This window comes from Xiphias gladius, chromosome 23 (genome assembly GCF_016859285.1).
Source record: "Xiphias gladius isolate SHS-SW01 ecotype Sanya breed wild chromosome 23, ASM1685928v1, whole genome shotgun sequence".
Classification (NCBI taxonomy): domain Eukaryota; kingdom Metazoa; phylum Chordata; class Actinopteri; order Istiophoriformes; family Xiphiidae; genus Xiphias; species Xiphias gladius.
Window position 1 is genome coordinate 5224347 of NC_053422.1, and position 18461 is coordinate 5242807.

The 18461-nt window shown below is 43.2% G+C and overlaps 1 protein-coding gene across 5 annotated transcripts in view; it reads right to left on the reverse strand.

The window, feature by feature from the left end:
* The window catches only part of spata5 (spermatogenesis associated 5), a 123595-nt gene that overhangs the window by 100623 nt on the left and 4511 nt on the right, over nt 1-18461 (reverse strand). For all 5 annotated transcript variants that reach the window (XM_040119966.1, XM_040119967.1, XM_040119965.1 and 2 more), the window contains exons 4-10: nt 18280-18338; nt 17310-17966; nt 17045-17174; nt 16787-16843; nt 16127-16250; nt 14407-14508; nt 13866-14019 (exon numbers count right to left, since the gene is read on the reverse strand). In XM_040119966.1, coding sequence (XP_039975900.1) covers nt 13866-14019; nt 14407-14508; nt 16127-16250; nt 16787-16843; nt 17045-17174; nt 17310-17966; nt 18280-18338 — 1283 coding nt within the window. The remainder of the gene's footprint in view (nt 1-13865; nt 14020-14406; nt 14509-16126; nt 16251-16786; nt 16844-17044; nt 17175-17309; nt 17967-18279; nt 18339-18461) is intronic.

Genomic DNA, 18461 nt, shown 5'->3' on the forward strand with positions numbered 1-18461 from the left:
TTGTTTGCCTGAAGAAGCAACACTACTGTTGTTGTGGCTTGAGGGTTTTCATTCCAAACCCACATGCACCCATCACGCTGTGATGATACACGTCTAGTGAACGGATCTCTCAAAATGAACATTAAATGCTCCTTTTACGGCGAAAATAATTGGGCCTGTGTTATTGGGGAGAAAAGAGTGTGGGCCGAAGGGAAGGGAAGTGTAATTGAAGCGCTTTAGGTTTTTAATACTCTTAGTTCCAGAGACTTCTGCATTTGAACAAAAAAAAAACATTGATGTGTTAATTTAAGGACCTAGCCTTTGTTGAGCCCCGCAAAAGAGTGCTTTGCAGACTGATATGAAGGAGACAAAGTGTGGGCACAGACAGCTCTGCAATATGCAGAGGTGATGAATGAGTGCAGACTCACTGCACAACCCATACTTCCAAAGCAGAAGGCACAAAAAAGATTGTATTTATTCACAGGAACGGTTACCAAACATGCATGCTCTTCCCGCTCTCATTAATAAGAGTTACGAAAGGCAAGGACTGACAGCTGGAGTGCTTCTAAGGCTTGGACGGACCTGAAAATATTTGGTTTTTAGATTACAAAAAAGTTAGATATACAAGCCTGTGTACATTAAAACATGGAAAAAATTACTGACTACACAACATCTAAAGATCGGGCCGAGAAATATTCAACATTTTACTTTAGTTCGCTATTGCATTCTATTGCTATTGCAATTCTGCGTGAGTTCAGCAACTACGGTGCTGTGTTTTGTTCCCAATTACAAAACCACAGCCTCATGAATATGCTACAGCTCTGATGCATCGACCTCTTCTCCGTAGCTTTGGTGGCGACATGTTCTTTTCAGGGACAAGTGAGACAATGAAATACGATCCAGGAGGCCTGGTCCTCGCAGATCCCTAAGTCTGAGGGTCTATTAGAAGCCAAAATATTGCACAGCACTTTATAATGTTAAAAAGAAGAATTTTAAAACTCTCCAAAAAGGTGTCACAGCAGCAATGATTTTATTTTTTCTCTTGATGACTGTGAGGTAAACGGTAGAAATACACAGTTCATTGTGACACAGTAAATCTACCAAGAATGTGCAGTTAGATACATTTGACTGGCCAACACAGTGCCTTGCCAGAGACGCTGCGTTGCGTTGTAGCAAAAGTTGAACCTTGTACACATTTTTTTGACAGACAATATCCCGTTTTTTTCCCCCGGAACCTCCACTACGTTGACAGACTGGCCTTATTCAAATGAATGAGGGGGCTGCATTTTTTTTTTTTTTTCACGCAGCATGAAAGTGGGTCTGAATACAGCCTAATGCTCTGGAACAGTGGTAGACATATAGCGGCTCCTGGGCCAAATCCAGCCCGCTAACAAAAATATTTGGCCCCAGAATGAAAGCTGAAGTTTCGGCTTTTATAGTTCGCATCAATACTTTACGTAATTTCTCGTAAATCACCTGTAACAATGTATATGGAAGGCTTGTAAAAATACCAATATATACGACTTTGTAACATCTACTAATAGTCAACAATTTGGATCTCAAACCCAAACAGGTGGCAATCTAATAGAAACAGCCTGCTAATAATAATATTTTCTGAGGCACCTACACCATTAACAACAGCCCTTCCATTCAACCTTCAATGAGGCAGGCCACTGTCATGAGTATTTTGTGCCGAGCCAAGTTAGCTTTTATAATGGAAGAATTACATCTGCGCTCAAATACAATCCTGAAACAAACTTAAATGAAATAAAATACTCAAAAACAAAATACCCTGACCAATAAAATATCTACAACATACAGTAGATGCCTGCGTTACCACAGTGATTGTAAAACTGTTTGCTGAAAAAACAAAAAACTGGCCCATGGTTGAACCGAATTGCTGACCGCCGCCTGTTTCTCAGAAACAGCTTTGAAACACTTGAAATACTTGAAAGTGATGTCCAGGGAGGATGGTCTATCGAATTTGTATTTTTATTAACCCACAGCGGCAAAATCTGAACATGCTGATCATCACGGAAATGTGAAATGTGCAAACGTTACTGAGAGCATCGGTCAAGTGCACGGGGATTTTTTTTAATTTTTTTTTTAAGTTTTTCTGCTTGTAATTTCCTCCACTTCACATTCCCAAATAAGGTCTGCAGGTAGGTCTGGTTGCAATATCGCCTGCAATCATTACTAAATAGGGGTTGGAAAAATGTGTGAGAAAGGAAAAAAAATTGAGCTACGAGAACGCAGAAAACGCCATGTGTACATCAGCTTGCATCCAGCTGTGCAGATTTAATCCCTACAGGTGGGGACCTGACAGGTCTTCTGTGACTGAATTACATGCTAAGTGTGGACAATGATTAGTAGTTACAAAGCCAGCCCACAACCATGTTGGGTAATAGAACATTAGACGCACAGCCATTCCCAATGCACATGTGCACACATCACACAGATGCACACGCATACACTCTTGGCATCCTCTTCTGAGCTAAAGGGGGCAGGGGTGTCTGGGCGGGAGTTGGGGTGGTGAGGGCTGGAGGGGAACGGACGTGGTCCAGGGCTGGGGGCCAGGGAGCAGTCGAGAGGGGATTTACGATCAGACAAGACTGCATCCTGTTTATATTTTCCAGGATCCGTCCAACTAGGCAAGGGACGGACAGACAGACAGAGAGGAAAAGAAGAACAGGAGAAGGAGAAAACACAATTAATTCAAGCAGGTTCGTCTTCTGTGAGCACGCCAAGCCGAGGTCAACATGTTCCCCAGTCCCCGCTCCCTGGCGTATGATGTCTTTCTTTCGCTCTTTCACTCTCTATCCCCGTCCACCCGCCCTCCTTCTTGCTCTTGATCCCCAGAGGTCTAAACATCCCATTATTCCACCTGGCTGCCGCTTCGGCTCTTCATCTGCGTTAATGCTTAGACCGCACAAAAACATCTGGTCCGTGTGGAAGGGACGAGGCAAGACAGGACAGGATGTGGAAGGAAGCTGGGGTGAGGAGGGAGACGAGGAGCGCCAGCCACAACACCATATGCACTAACCCCAAACCATCAGCTGCCTGCCCTGTGAAGGTGGAGGCCTCTGCCTCCTTCACTGCTGAGAATACAATGGAAGAGGGAGGAAAAACCTGAGAAGCTGCTGAGTTTAGATTTTGTTTGTAAAGATTAAAGATCCCCAAGTGTAGATGTTTTATTTTTAATTTTACTTTTATTATTTTTATTATTAGTATTAGTATTAGTATTAGTAGTAGTAGTAGTAGTAGTAGTAGTAGTAGTAGAATTGTTATTACTATTATAGATACATCATTATGCTTGCCCATTATTAAGCTTTCTAGCGAATTACGCACATTTACAATGAGACTTCTAAACAAAAGTACACATAATGTGAACGTGAAAAACGTTTATAATGTTTACACTGTATCACATGTTAAAGATCACTGTAGTCAAGACGTTTCTAAATGTTTTTGAAAGTCAAAGTGGAAATCCCAAATTTTGTAAGACACGGTGTGTCTTTGATCAATTTCAGAAGGGGATCAGAAAAAGGTGATTACCTACAACCACTTGCTCAAAAACACAATCAACTCAATAGGAAAATGGTTTTGCATGTATAGGTCTTCTGCAAAGTTGAGATATGACGCTTTATTAGAGTAAAAGCTTTTCCTTTTTGGCTTTTTCCATAACAACTTTGTTGCAGTAAGTATAGGCAGGCAGCTAGCATAAAGGGTCTAGTCAACAGCAATGCTGCATACAAGCCCTGCAGACTGAAAAACGCAGCTGGCAAATGTTTAATATATGTTTCACCAAGAATCATCTAAATCTGTCTGGAGTGAATCTAGCACTTTGCCAGTAGTAATGAAAAGCCTTGCAGTGAAACGGCCTGACCAAAGGGGAAATGGGGTTCATAAGCCACAGAACTCGGAGTCCAGCCTGGACACCCGGAGGGCAGCGGAAACTTGATTCAACGATGTGACTTTAACATTTTGCCCTAGGGATTCTCTCTCTCCTGACTGCTCTTGGCTGACTCCGAGCACACATTTGGTTTAGTTATGAAAACATCCGATGGGAAGGGAGGAGGAAAAAAAAAAAAAAAAAAAAAAAAAGAGGCAACACAACACAATTTAATCTGAACCGTATGTGGACTCATTTCCCCCTTTCTTTCTCTCTTTTTTGCACTCCTTCTTTCCAAAATGCTTCAAATTTGCCAGAGATGTAGTGGGAATTGAGAGAAAAAGGGGCCCCCTTAATGTACAAGAATGCACATTTGCAAAACATCACAATAGGGCCAAACTAGGTATGGAAGAGGGGGAAGAACTCATTTCACAGAGTTGAAGGTGACCATGGAAAGGCAGGAGATCGCTTATTTGTGGTTTTTCAACAAGGATGGTCTTAATTACGTGGGTTCAAAAACAGTCCTTCCCTCAAATCAAGGCCTTCTCTTCTAGGGGTCACCTATACTGACTTTCACACCAAACTGGCCCCCTCTACGAAAGAATCGAACCCCTAAATACAAACTATTATACTCAAAGATACTTCAACTTATGATGGAACTACAAGTAACCTCAGAACAAGAATCCTTACATTCTTACGGACTTTGATGGAGTCAACGTTGAGTTTCAATGGGCATCAAGTGAGCCAAGGAATCAGCTTCAAGGATTAGTTGAAAAGGTAATGACTCGGAAATGTTTGATTGTGGCCCACAACAGAGCACGGTCAAAGTTCAACACTAGAAATCAGAGCACCCATAATTCCCCAGTTATTACTGAGCCACTGATATTTATTAGTAACGTAGTCGATCTTTCTGATTTACACTCCTCAACCCACTAGTAGGAACGACGGTGCGGCAGTCCGATACAAGAGCCCTGCAACAAAGACTACGGATGCCCTGAGTCGATGAGGATCGGGACCAGGGCCGATCCCGTATTTTTTGAAGGATCTGTATTGGTAACAGTTGCGGCAACTCTTCAAAATACTCCCAACCAAGCCAACTGACTGGGAGAAGAATGAACTGTGATGTGCAGCACAGCCAACATTTTCAGTGAACTGACATGTCAGCATGCACCAGCAAGCGATGCGATTAGAGCCGAGTTGGGTCAGGTTCCCCTCTATTTCCGCAAAGCTTCTTAGGTGGACCAGGTTGACCACACCTCTTAAATGGAGGAAATTACAAGCAGAAAAACATTTTAAAAAATGCCCCCTGCACTTGACTGATTTTGCAGTAACGTTTGTACATTTCACATTTTCGTGATGATCAGCATGTTCAGATTTTGCTGTTGTAGCTTAATAAAAATTCCAATTTCGATAGAACATCCTCCCTGGACATCACTTTCAAGTATTTCAAAGCTGTTTCTGAGAAACAGGCGGCGGTCAGCAATTCGGTTCAACCATGGGCCAGTTTTTTTGTTTTCTCAGCAAACAGTTTTACAATCACTGTGGTAACGCAGGCATCTACTGTATGTTGTAGATAGTTTATTGGTCAGGGTATTTTGTTTTTGAGTATTTTATTTCATTTAAGTTTGTTTCAGGATTGTATTTGAGCCCAGATGTAATTCTTCAATTATAAAAGCTAACTTGGCTTGGGACAACGTATCCGAAGTAGAGCCTGGATGATAAATCAACCTAGCATATACAGTATCACAGATATTTTGGTGTCAGCATGTACGTCAGCGGGTAGCTAATAAGAAATACAGTACAGAAATTCCAAACATGTTTACTGTAGTTTAGAAATGGTGTTTAGTTTATCCATTATTCTTGAAGACGACAAATTTGACGGATCACTATTACATGTATTTGATGATTGTGGGTTTATGTTGAAAAAACGAATTATTGGCCGATAGATAATCATCCAATTTTTAAAACTCTCAAACGCTGACACTGGCTTCGAAACTCCACTGTCAGTCATGCTACCATCCCCACTAAGGCTCCTCTTTTCACGGGTTTACAAAACACTATGGGACACTGCGCTGTATTAGGTGCACTGTGCAGCTGTATCATGTAACTGAATAAATGTGTGTTTCATCATGTAACTGCAAATAAACCTCAACTTCCAGTGAGGAGGAGAACAGAAATGCGGTAGGACGTGTACTGAGCTTGAGCTCCAGTGGAAGACTTCAAAAAGGCAAAACTCGCAGATCTCCGATGTCAAGAGACAGCCGCTCATCTGCACCGTCACAATTCAACGGGGAGGAATCCGGACCACGGTGCACTGTGCAGCGCCGCACCGAACAGCCATGAGCTCGAGCTGCGGCTCTCCAGCGACACTGTCCTCAGATGAATTGTGAAATACTTTGGGCATTACACCATTACAAAACCACAGGAACATTTTCATTACTCGCCGGGGCTTCCGGAACACTCTTTGCACCTGTATTTACAATACCCAACATCTGTTCCCGGAGCTGAAACACCGCAATATGTGCTCTTAAAGCGCGCGCACACAAACGCACAAAGACGACAAAGACGAGTACATGCGCTCGCACACTCCAAACATGCAGGAAATATGTGCGGGCGTACACACGCACACGGAACATGCTAGAGAACACACACACGCACACAGCTGTCACTGGGTAAAGGTAAGTGCTGGGGTTAAGGAGTGCAAGCAGAACATTTCCGGATTTTATAAACAGAGGCCTCAAATAAACTTCACATGCTGATCCGCCTGATATTTATGTGACCTTTCCTGAAATTCCTGAAGTGTCTTTAAAAGGACAGATGAGTTGGGAAAAGCGCTTTATAAGGCAAGTCTGCTGCTGTAAACATCAGCGAGCATTTAGCACTGTTTGGCCCATTTAGTCTTCCACGGCACAATTTATGTCAAACACACAAAACACAGCTCATTTTTGCCGTCATTTTCCCTCCTCTTTTCTACACAGTGGAGTAACCTCTAGTACTTGTTTCCTGCGTCTTTCGGCCAGGAAGATCAATAGTTTGGGTTAAAAACGCTCAAGCACTGAGTATTTAGGTTTGGGGGATTTTCACTAAGCTTGTTAGCCAAATCGCTTTGCACATTTACCAAGTAAATCATTTAGGCCTTTCAGTCTAAGTCGAAGAAGTGGAAGCGAAATATCGAGCCCGATCTTTTTCAGGCGAATAACAGGCGAACCAAAAAGCTTTCAGCTGACAATGTGCGGAGTTGTGTGTTTATTTTTCTACATAATCAATTTTACTGGATCTTTTTGTTCCAGCGGGCTTCCCCTGTTTAGAGAGGCTTGTAAACAGTGTGTCCGGATGTGGCACAAACCAAACAACCACGCACCCGAGTACAAACTCCAACAAACGCGTGCACTCACACACACGATTTGCACTGTTTAGACTGTGGAAATGAGTCATCTGCTAGCACCAGGATCACTTGAACGCCAACAGGACGACAGAGAGACGCCCTAGAGTTTGTGAGTCTCCGCGAGACCACAAGATAGCTTCCAATACCACACAAAACACCTAAAAGGGATTCATTATGAAAAGCTGTTTCGTATCATCCAGTGTTGAGCTGGGAACAGGGTCGATGCAACGTTTGGAAAAATAAGATCAGAGGAAATCAGCACCTATGTGGTTATACTGGAGGAAATCTCTTCAAGGATCTGTTGGCTGTCCCTTTACTGCTTGAATCACCTAATTTGCTCATTTTTCTCCTTCTTCTACACTTCTATACACGGTACACACAACGGATTCACAGGTTCTGCAAACCTCAGCCGTGACTTTTTCTCTTTCTAAACTCTTTTCAACGGATCCTAATCTGCAAATTCTAACATAAATTGGCTTGTGACCCCCAAGAGGAAACACTGTCTACCTAACGTTGTCCACTAGTACTGTGGCGCGACTCTTCCATGAAGGAATATTTGAGGCCTGATGAGGTGAAATTATCTATTGTTCTATGAGGGAAAAAAGCTTGATTAATGGGAAATCAGAAACAATCATCTGTGTAGCAGAGACATTTTTCCTTCTCTCTTTTCCTTTTAAACATCTCATGACCCCTCACATTTATCTCGGATGCTCCTGAAGGGTCCCGACCCCCAGGATGGGAACCAATGGAACCACTACAGACCTCTGGTGTTTCAAACTACTAAAAAGCTTTTTCTTTTTTTTAAATTTAGTTCATTTAATTTATGCTGCTTTCTTATTAAATTACTGTTAAGTTTGTGCAAGGGATTTCCTTGATTGGATACAGCTTGGTTTATTGTACAGATAAGTTGATTATAGATATGAAGGGCACAAGTTCTGTGTGGGGTTTATAAAGGCAACAAGCCAAAATGTTGGGTCTTTCCCCAGCTCTTATACTGATTTTGAGTCCTTTTCAGCCTCTATTTGACATAAAATATTAAATAAATATTAAGTGTAATAATGGCTGAGTATGGTTTTGTATATATCAAACTGCTCTTTGCACCTTCTTTGTTTTGTACAGAATTTCCATTACCTAAATCCTACCTGGAACCCAGATGCCGCCGTTCTGCGCCTAACAAGCAGTCAAACATGGGACCTCTACAAAGGCTCCAACTATGTCTGCCTATCCAGTAACTGGTGTTTTGAGGGGCTACATCAGATACTACAGAAACACTGTCAGAACATTTTTTACAAATAGACTTGCAGGCTGCAGATTTTTCTGCTGCGACCAACGCAGCCCGGTAGATCATCTCAGTGTGTGCGTGAATCTGTCAACCTGCAAGAAACTATGATGAAAACCATGTCCACTGAGGACGTAGTGACTGAGACAGAATGGGTTGAGGGGAGCCGGAGGAGCGAGTTTGATTGAAGGTCAGAATCCACAACTGCAGGGAGACTGAAGGACGGATGTGGTTTATCTGGTTGCGAGTTGTTTGACTGCTAAACTCAGAGAATCCTGACAAAAAAGGTTAGAAATATTAGAATAGGACAATCGCCCTACATTGCTAAGTTTTGCTTAAAAAGCTGAACAAACCACTAAAGTAGCATCAGTTCAGCAACCAGCTTTGAAACATATTTACTTTGCTGTTAGAATTCAAACCAGCGTATCTGAGTGGTGGGTATCAGCACCACTCAGGCCTTTCCCGCTGACGTTACATTCACTGCTAGCAGCTGGGCTTGTCTGTTGTCGGTTTAGTGGGCAATATAACGTTTGCCCACTAGAGGTCAACATTTAGAGTAACTGGAGTTCAGTTTTGGACTCCCCCCTTTCCTCCTGCAGCAGTGAACACTGAAGAAGCAGCAATGGAAGGTAATTGTGTACTTTTGCTAAAGTAGTGTAGAACTTTGAGACACTTGCAGGATAATTCAAACTGTGGTTCAACTTCTTCTCTCTTCCACTGAAAATACCATTTTCTACAGCAACTACACCTTCACCAAACAGCTGAGATTCAGATAACAAATTCTGCTATGCAAAATTATGTAATTTTTTTTTTTTTTTAACGATTTTTCCTCAAATCTTGCAAAAATACTACAAGGTTGTACCACCTCAGAAAACTTAAAAACTATCCAAATGAAGCAGTTTGAGAGGGGAACATCATGTTTTGGTTCAACTGCTCACAGCTCAAAAAAGGTACAGTATGTGCAGAGTGTGACAAGCGACCACAAGCAGACATCGCTCTGCTGTTAGAGATCACTAGCCAAGAAGCTTGGAAGCCACCGGTGCAGAGGAAGCTAATGGCATGTGCATTGTTGCTGGCATAGATATAGTCCGTATGTTCCTGTCTTCTGTGTTAAGACATGCAGGATTGTGAATCTAAGTACTTACAAATACTTAATCATACAATTATTAGCCATCATTTTGCATGTAAAAGCATGACAATGAAACAAATCTGAACGAGTGGAGAATTCATTGAAAGTGCATGCTTCCATACAGGACACGAGGCGTCACCGAAATATTTGATGAGAACGAAAACAGCGTGAATCCCATGCTATGACTCCAGTAAACAGACCTGGCCGGCCCCGCGTGGCTCTGACTCACATGTTGAGGACATATCGTCAGGAAAAAGAGAGTTTCAGAGGCCTGGAGGTTCTGTCCCAAGGAGAACTGAAAACTGTCCCTGGGGCTCATGGTGGCCTAACATCTTATCAGGACATGTTATGATGGTTTTTTTCCTTTAGTTTGGCGCAGATCTACAGCACATGTCTTTCAGGGAATAGCACAGATGCGATTCAATCAATGGACAACAAACTCTGACTTTAATCATTTTGAACTGGAGTCAGAACTTTCTGTCAGCTCATCCCATACACCATTTGTAATTTTAGTTTTTTAAAACTTTGCATAAAAGATACTCCGGAAGAAAAAGCACACGAGTAAAGACTGGGTCTACTTCTATCTACAAAAGTCAGGTAAACATGATGGTGCCTTCTTAATACTGAGTCGCATTCCTGTTTTTTCTCTCCAGGTTTAAAAAACCTTCCTTTCATTAAAGGATCACGGTGTTCAACCTGGATTCCCTCGGTCAGTGCACATGATGTAAAGCGCAGATTTTCCTAATAATTTGTGTGCTCACCGGAGGCTTAAAGGGGATTTGAGGTGACCTCGATGAAACAGACTTTAATAGATCTGGTATGGGTATGCTCTTGCACTGCATTACGTTTGAAACTGGCCGATCCGTGATCAGCTGTAATTAACTGCTGATTATATACCACATCTGTCGTCAAGAAGTTGTTTCTGGGGCCTGGTAAAAATCAGGCTGGACAAACACAAACTTCCCTAATGACATCCAAATTTCCATCCTTTCTGATGCACACACAAACATGCTCACAAAGAATGAAATAAAAAAAAAAAACCCAAACACAGAAAACAGCCACTTGGCCTTGTCATCCTTCCCTCTGCCCTTCTCCAGAGACGAAGAATTGATTTTAATGGTCTCACTCTCTGATCTATAAGCAGGCTGGTATTGTACTAAAGGCAGGATGTGAAACCCCCACCACATGCTTCTTCTATGTGTGTGCATCTAAAATTGTAGTCATAAGCGTGTAGACGTGCATGCTTCTCTGCAGCTGTGCAAGGTGGGGATCTTGTGCGTGACCCTAGCGTGTCGCGGCCGCCGCGTACTCGTCCCCCCATTTTTATTTTTCAGGAAGCGGTGCATCGGAGTGTATGTTCCCGCAGCAGCTCATTGTTACCTGAGCAGCAGAAGGAAACAACTGCAGTTCCTACTTGATGTGTTTTTGTGCCTCTTCGGCTTTTGTTCCCTTCACTCAAAGCAAAAGGAGGAAAAAACAGATATCAAACTTGTGGGTACATGAGTGTGTTGCGCGGCTGCATGTGTCTGTTTGTGTGTATCCAGGCTATGCGTGGTGATGTGGGCGCCTAGTGAGGGTGGATCCTTACCCAAAAATCAAACTCACACACACACAGGAAGTTGGTAACACACTGTCAAACTTCTATTTACAACTTTTCCATGTTTGCTCTACACCTTATATCAACAAAGGATTAAATGATTATGTGAGACAGGCTCTGCTAGTGTTATAATTATCACCCGACTCCGCAGTTCTACAAAGCATTTCAGTGTCTTTCAGCTCATAGTTTTGGATTTAATGTTTTGGTTCGCCCTCACCGCTCTCATCAGCCTTGTGTCTTCAGCAAAAGAAGACACAAGGCTCTAAAAACCCACTGTCCAAGACCTGCTCAGCACCAGAGAGCAGACAGACGGAGTTAGCGACCAGCTGGTGAACATAGTGGATGCAGGCACCTGGTGCTGATTGTCTCAACTCCAGTTGTAAAAGTCCAACATGTTCAAAGTAGTCTCAGTAAGACTGACTAGCAGAGACTATTTCATTTTTTTTTCAGGCAGTTTCGGGTAAGCTGATCTGTGAGCCGCTTTTCGGAAATGCAAATGCATGCATTTGATTTTTAATTGCCCGTGAAAGAGCAAACCAAACAACACGATGGCTGCAAATGAGATGATCTCTCATGTGCTGACACATGACCTTGGTTTTTCAATCATTCAGACACATCAGGTAAGTAGGTGTGTGTAATAAACTTACAAATAGAGCTTTAGCAGTTTGTCAGTTTACAGCGCTGTAATGTAAACTGCACGATTAGCTCTTTGTTTTTGTTTTGTTTTTTTTACTGATATTAGATTTTTAGCTAGATAATCACAGTATTGTTACGCTAACCATTACTGTTCTCCTGTATATGTTTACTCCTCTCAAGCCACAACACAACTAGTTTCTGGGGGAAAGAAGAGAAGCACAAGACATCAGAATATTTACTTTCTTTTACATCAGTCCTAAACCGTTCAGATGTCTCATCATTGTGTTCGGTGATAGATATTTGTCATTTGTTATATAGGAATTATTATGATGGATAAACCCTGATGATGACGACAGATATATTTAATTTAATTGCTGGACTAGGATATATAGGTTTGTGTTAGACCACTAGCTAATGTGTGAGATAGATATTTATCACCAGCATAAAGCCAGAATCCAATGGTATTACATTTGGATGCCAGGAGATCCGACACACATTCCCCAAGCCTCTATAGCTGTATTTGTGTGCTATATCACTTCAGTTTGCATTTTATTTGTACTTTATTTCAATACTGAATGAGCCTACAGACAGAAGTAAAGGCAGAACAAAGCCTTAAATGAAATCTGAATCTGTTAGTTCTCCTGTGGTGTTCTTGCGAGGGCCTGTGTTTGTCTAGTGATTTGGGTTTGGAGATTCTGGGGGAAGTGAGCGGAGTCAAACGGGGTTGGGGAAGTTGTTGTCTCCCTCAGGGGCGTGAGGAGGTTTTGCAGAAAACACTGCCAGTCACGTCTGGCCCTCTGCAGACAGTAAATCACGCTCTTCGCCAGAGTGCTTCCGCACAGCAGCCCCAGCTCCCTCCTCAGCTGGAAATGCAATACGCCACGTACCCGAGGCGCTGGGACCACCCAGGAGGCATATGGGGTCACTCACACACACACAGCCACACACAGAAAAATAAATGTGCATGTGCTCATTCAATCACACACACACACACAATCAAACACATATAGATCCACACACATGTAAGCCAATATGCTCGTTCTCGAGATGTGAGGTGCATTGGTTTGTGGTGGTAGGAGTGAGGGGGCAGAGGAATTTCACAACAAGTGGTGGTTTCAGTGGTTTCTCTCACTGGGATCTGAATACCACAACCCCCCCCCCCGACTTCCTCTTTGGCAAATATCAAGGGATGGTTGACCCTGTGTGTTCAGAGGGGCTACAGGCATGGCGGACTCCAAGAAAACATCTAAAAATAATTGTTAAAAACTAATTTAGGAAGAAATAGGTCACTAGGAATTGTGGTTTGGGCACAGTACTACAGGCAGAGGCAGGGTCAAGACAAAGAGGGAAAATAACACGAGGCCTAAAATGCTAATGCTCAATAAGAAACTGTTATTCACATGCAGTTTGTTAGTTGGTGGACTGCCTGAGCCCATGAGGCAAACCAAACTACTAAAAGATGGAGAGTGAACATTTTTCGGCTAGCTGCCATGTGCAACTTTATATTGGTTTCCCAAATGATGTTGGTTTCTGGAAGGGCAGAGAGGCAATCGATGGAAAGAGCAGCCGCGATGTTTCACAACCGCTCTTGAGTAGCTGTGGATGTTTTCCTAGGTTTCACTGGCGTTTTTATGATACGGATTATTGTTCCTTCAGAGGGTACTTAGAAATCTACCTAGAACGCAGTATTTGACGTTCAGCTTTCAAGAAACTAATCTAATTTCTGAAAGGATCCAAGAAACCTTTTTGCCTTACTGGGACATTTTGGAGGTGATGGAGCCCAGAAGAGAGGAAAAACACTGCAGACCATATTCAAACCCAGACTGCCATACCAATATGGCATTCACCCTCAACATCCAATACATTGTGGATATCATCAGATTCCTCCGACTACGGAAACATGTTTGTTTTTTCTCTTTAATTCCCAAGCATTTTGTCTTTTTATGTGACAGCAGGAAAGCGTTTACTTGCCTGCTTCTTTGCAAACAGCTGCTAGGTCTGCTCCTACGTATCCATGAGCGGCATCGGCCAGCTGCGTCAGCTCCTCCGTGGTAGCGCTGCACGATACCGCACTCAGCTGCTTCCCCAAAATTTCTCTGCGCTCTGCTGCACCGGGGACTCCCACCTGCCAAAATGGCATCAACAGAACAATAAATTATCAAACAGAATGTTTTATTTACACATCCATGGACTGTGGTGGAACCTTTCAAGGAACTTTGAAGAGACCCCAAGCACAGCAGGAGCACTTCGCAGCTCTTTTCAGTAGCGTGATCATTGTTCTCAATGATCGCACACATAAAATATCTTAAAATATTCTCGTTTTAACCAATGAGCTGCCAATTTTCATCACAGCGACTTACAATGAGCACGCAGGAGTGTGTTGAATGAAAACTAGTGACTGCCAGCGGGTTGTAAGAGGAGAATAGCCGGTACCCTATCTAGTACAGGACAGTATTTCTAAGTATTAGTCCTTTCACCATCCACTTCTGCTACAGCGCCTGGTAGTACGCACCTCCAGCTCCTTGTCGAAGCGTCCTGGCCGGCGCAGGGCAGGGTCGAGGGCATGGGGCCGGTTTGTGGCCCCCAGGACCAACAGCTGACCCGAGTGACCCTCCTGGAAGGAAGGAAAGAGAGCAGGATTTTCGCTCAGTCCTGGTGATTCTAGTTTTATGTAGTTTTGTCTCAGGATGCCCCTAAATTTATACATTCTTACGAAAGGAGGCAAAACACACGTCAACATTTGAATGGTGCTAAAGGTAATCCAGCCAACACATTTAGCTCTCCAGTCTTAATAAGTGGAGACTTCAGTTTTGAATGGTAACCACTGAAGTGGAGTTGCTTGCCCACTTACACAGCTGTGGCAGCTCACAAGTGTAGAAATAACAGATGAGTGACACGGACCGGTACATCTCAAACTACCACTGCCAGATCTGCTGTGCTTGTTGTGAGGAATTACGTTTAAGTAAAACATCCTTGTTTTTACTGTAACTTCATGACCACACATTTGTGACTCCACTGTTTTTCAGTGTTTCGTGTGATTAAGAAGTTTGGTTATTTTTCAAAGCCTCAGGAGATTTTTCGGACCTGTGTCTGATGCTAAACTGGACTCAGTCCCGTGTTTCTTCAGGTGGTCTGCCTGCAAGACGAGACTTTTTTTCCCAGCTTTCAGGCAGAACTGAAACAGTAAGAAAATTACAGTGCAAGCGATAATGCTGAGGAGCAGGATGTGCTTTCTCCACATTCCGCAAACCAATCAGTGCCGATGACACTGAATCCTCTGGTCTGGAAAACAGACGGGAGCGGGGAGCAGGCAGGGGGTTGGTGTGTCTGAATTATATCACCAATGCAAATGAGGGCCCGTTGCCTGGTGACACGGAGTTGTACTCTGCTGATAAAGTTATGGGAAATTGGCAGGTCATGGCAACCTTTGGTGATTTCTTTCCCAGGCTCCCACAGGGCATGTGTGTGTGTGTGTGTGGGGGGGCATCTTTTTTCTCATCAGGCACTCAAATAGCATTTGGTGGACAAAAGACACCCCGGAGATACGGCCCACAGTGTCTGAAGGGCGTCCAGCGTGCAGAGATGGTTTCTGGACGTCAGTCTGCGTTTCAAACGAGGAAATATCCTGACAGAGCCACGTGTATGCTGAACAAGCAGCTGTTGGTCAATGTAGCACAGACCTCCTTGCACTAATCATTTTGATGCAAAAAAAACAAAAAAAAACAAAAACACTATTGATGTTGATGGAGTAAAGAGAATACATACAGGTTAAGTGCCTTTACAAGCTGTAAACTGGCAAAGTCCTGAAAAGAGAACACACTGAAGTGGATATCTTCCCCGAGTATAAAATATTAAAGATTATTTTAACCAGACCAGAGAAGATGCAGGTTTAGATGGAGTATTAGGAAAATGTACTGTATATAATCTCGGAGGGGAGGTGGGGGGGTCGTCTACGGGGGACATTTCTGGGAACAGTATCAATTGATAGTATTGTGAAACGACTGTACATTAATTTACTAATTCAAAAGTGAATTGAGGGGTTTTGTGATTTCAATCAAGAATCAATAGAAAAATAGAAGTTAGTTCGGAGCAGCACATGACATAATGCTCAAGTACAGGTGCTAAGAAAAGGTTATACAATAGAAAGAGCTGCCATTGTTTTAACCAAAGAATCAACGGCTAATAGAACCTCTTAGGTACAGGGTACAGGATTTCCTTCAGAGGAAACTTACTGAACCAATCCCATCCATCAGAGTCAGGAGTGAAGCAACGACTCGTTTCTCCACCTCATTCTGCGCTCCCTCTCGCTTCGGGCACAAAGCGTCCAGCTCATCAATAAAGATTATCGCAGGTTGCCTGTCAAAACAGGCAAGAACGTAAGAAACGTTGAACACCAACAGTGTGAACAGTTTCTGTACAGTGGCCAAAATGACCAACAAGACTGTGACAACCAAAATCACAAGCTATGACGACAAACTGCAAATCCTTGACACAACACTTTGAAGACTTTCTTTTAAGGGCAGAAGGTTAAATGGTGAATTTCTTTATTTTTGCTCTATTAAATGTGCGTGATGTTTGCATTTATTCAGTCAAAGATCAGTGAAGGCATATATATTTATATAGATATGTTGTTTTTTTTTTACTTTTTCTTATTTGTTTACTGCAGCTGTTTGTGCTTTTTTATTGCATAAGGAAAAATCGTGTAATTAAACAACTAACATTTATTACAAATAAAAAAACAGAAAATAAAACATTAAAAGACAGGGGCCAAGAAAAAAAAAAAAAAAAAATTCAACAATTTGCATATACAGAGAAAAGTTTGAGTGGCATTAGGATTGTGACAGTGACGGTAGTTTATGGGCATGGTCAGCTGGATGAACTACAAAGTTTACCTCTGAGATGCTTCAGTAAATATCTGCCTCAGCCTCGCTTCTGTTTCACCGTAGAATCTGCAAACAAAAAAAACAAAAAAAAAGGTAAAAAAATAGAAACATATATCTTTAAGTGCATGAAACTCCTCTTCTGTTAATTCTGTGCACTGTACCAAGATCTGATATACTGTTAACCATACGGAATAAAATCCAGCCCCACATTTTCTACTGGGGCACAGAAGTGATGCAAAGTTTTCAAGCCATGCAGCGTGATCGTACTTGCTCATGACCTCTGGGCCGTTGATCACGGTCATGTGAGCTCCGACCTCATTGGCTATGGCGCGAGCAATCATGGTCTTCCCTGTGCCCGGGGGACCGTACAGAAGAACCCCGCGGGGAGGTGGGATCCCTGCATCGAAAACAGCTCACGATTAGATCTTGAGCTTGCAACCCAAATCTATATCACCTTACAGCATAATGAGGCCATCGTGGGCATCTGGTGGCCAAATGCTACTGTTTTAATGTCTAATGTGGAGTGGCATACCGTAGTTGCAGAACAGCTCGGGGTGCTTCAGAGGAAGCTCAATGGTCTCTCTGATGACATCCAGCTGACTGCTGAGCCCGCCAATCATGCCGTACGTGACCTTTGACCTTTTGACCTCTGTATCTGGATCCTCCCGTCGTGCTCTGTCCCTGAAACTGACTTTAGTGGAGCAGGAGAGGCAGTAGAAGCTGTCGGTACTCAGTGCACCACCAGAGGGCGCTGAGGGGCTTTTCCCTGTCTCCTCTGATTTGAGTGAGCTCTCCAGACTGACAGCATCCTCCGCTGACCCTGCAGGAGGATTCCGGGAGTTGTAAGAGGGACTGCAGGGAACAGGGGTTGAGGAGAGGGAGGGGAGCTGGATCGGTCGGCACGGGGTGCTGGCTGCAGGCCCAGGCTCTCCAGGCGTGCCTGGTGCCCCGTCGGCGTTGTCGTCATCCACAGTGAGCATGCTGAGCTGCAGGGAGAGGTCGGCTGACGTGGAATCCAGGACGGAGTTGATCACCGAGGACTCCTCCGTGTCAGGACCTAGTCCTGGGGGAGGAGTTGGTCTCTGGAGGGTGACACCATCCGCCCCTCTTATTGCTTCGACCCGCAGACTGCACGACCGGCCAAAGTAGGTCAGACAGAGGACATTTCCTGGCAGAATGATGTTCCCGACTGGCACGAAAGAAACAAACCAGTGTTATTCCAGCACAGGAAATTGGGCAGTTTGTTTAGCAATAAAACAGTAAATGTACTATGATTCAAAACCAAATCACAATATCCGTCTCTTTTTTTTTTATTATTATTATTTTTTTTTTTTTCATTAACACAGTAGAGTAAATGTTCAGGTCTTGCATACAAAGTCTAAAGGCACATGAATAGTGGATGACTGGAAAAAGGAAAACAGATACTCACAAAGCAGCAGCAGCATAACTGTACATATAAAACATCATCCTACTGTATATACATGTCCAGCAAACTGGCCTACCCAAAGATCGCAACAGGAAGCTCCTGAACTCCTCCGTCTCCAGTGTGTCGTCTCTTGACCTGAATGAAAGTCATATGTATGAGAGAATAACCCACATCCCCTACACATTTTGTATCATCTCTTTTACAGGAGTGTCCTGGCTCAGATAGCAGCACCCCCGCTGAACACAAAACATGGGTTAG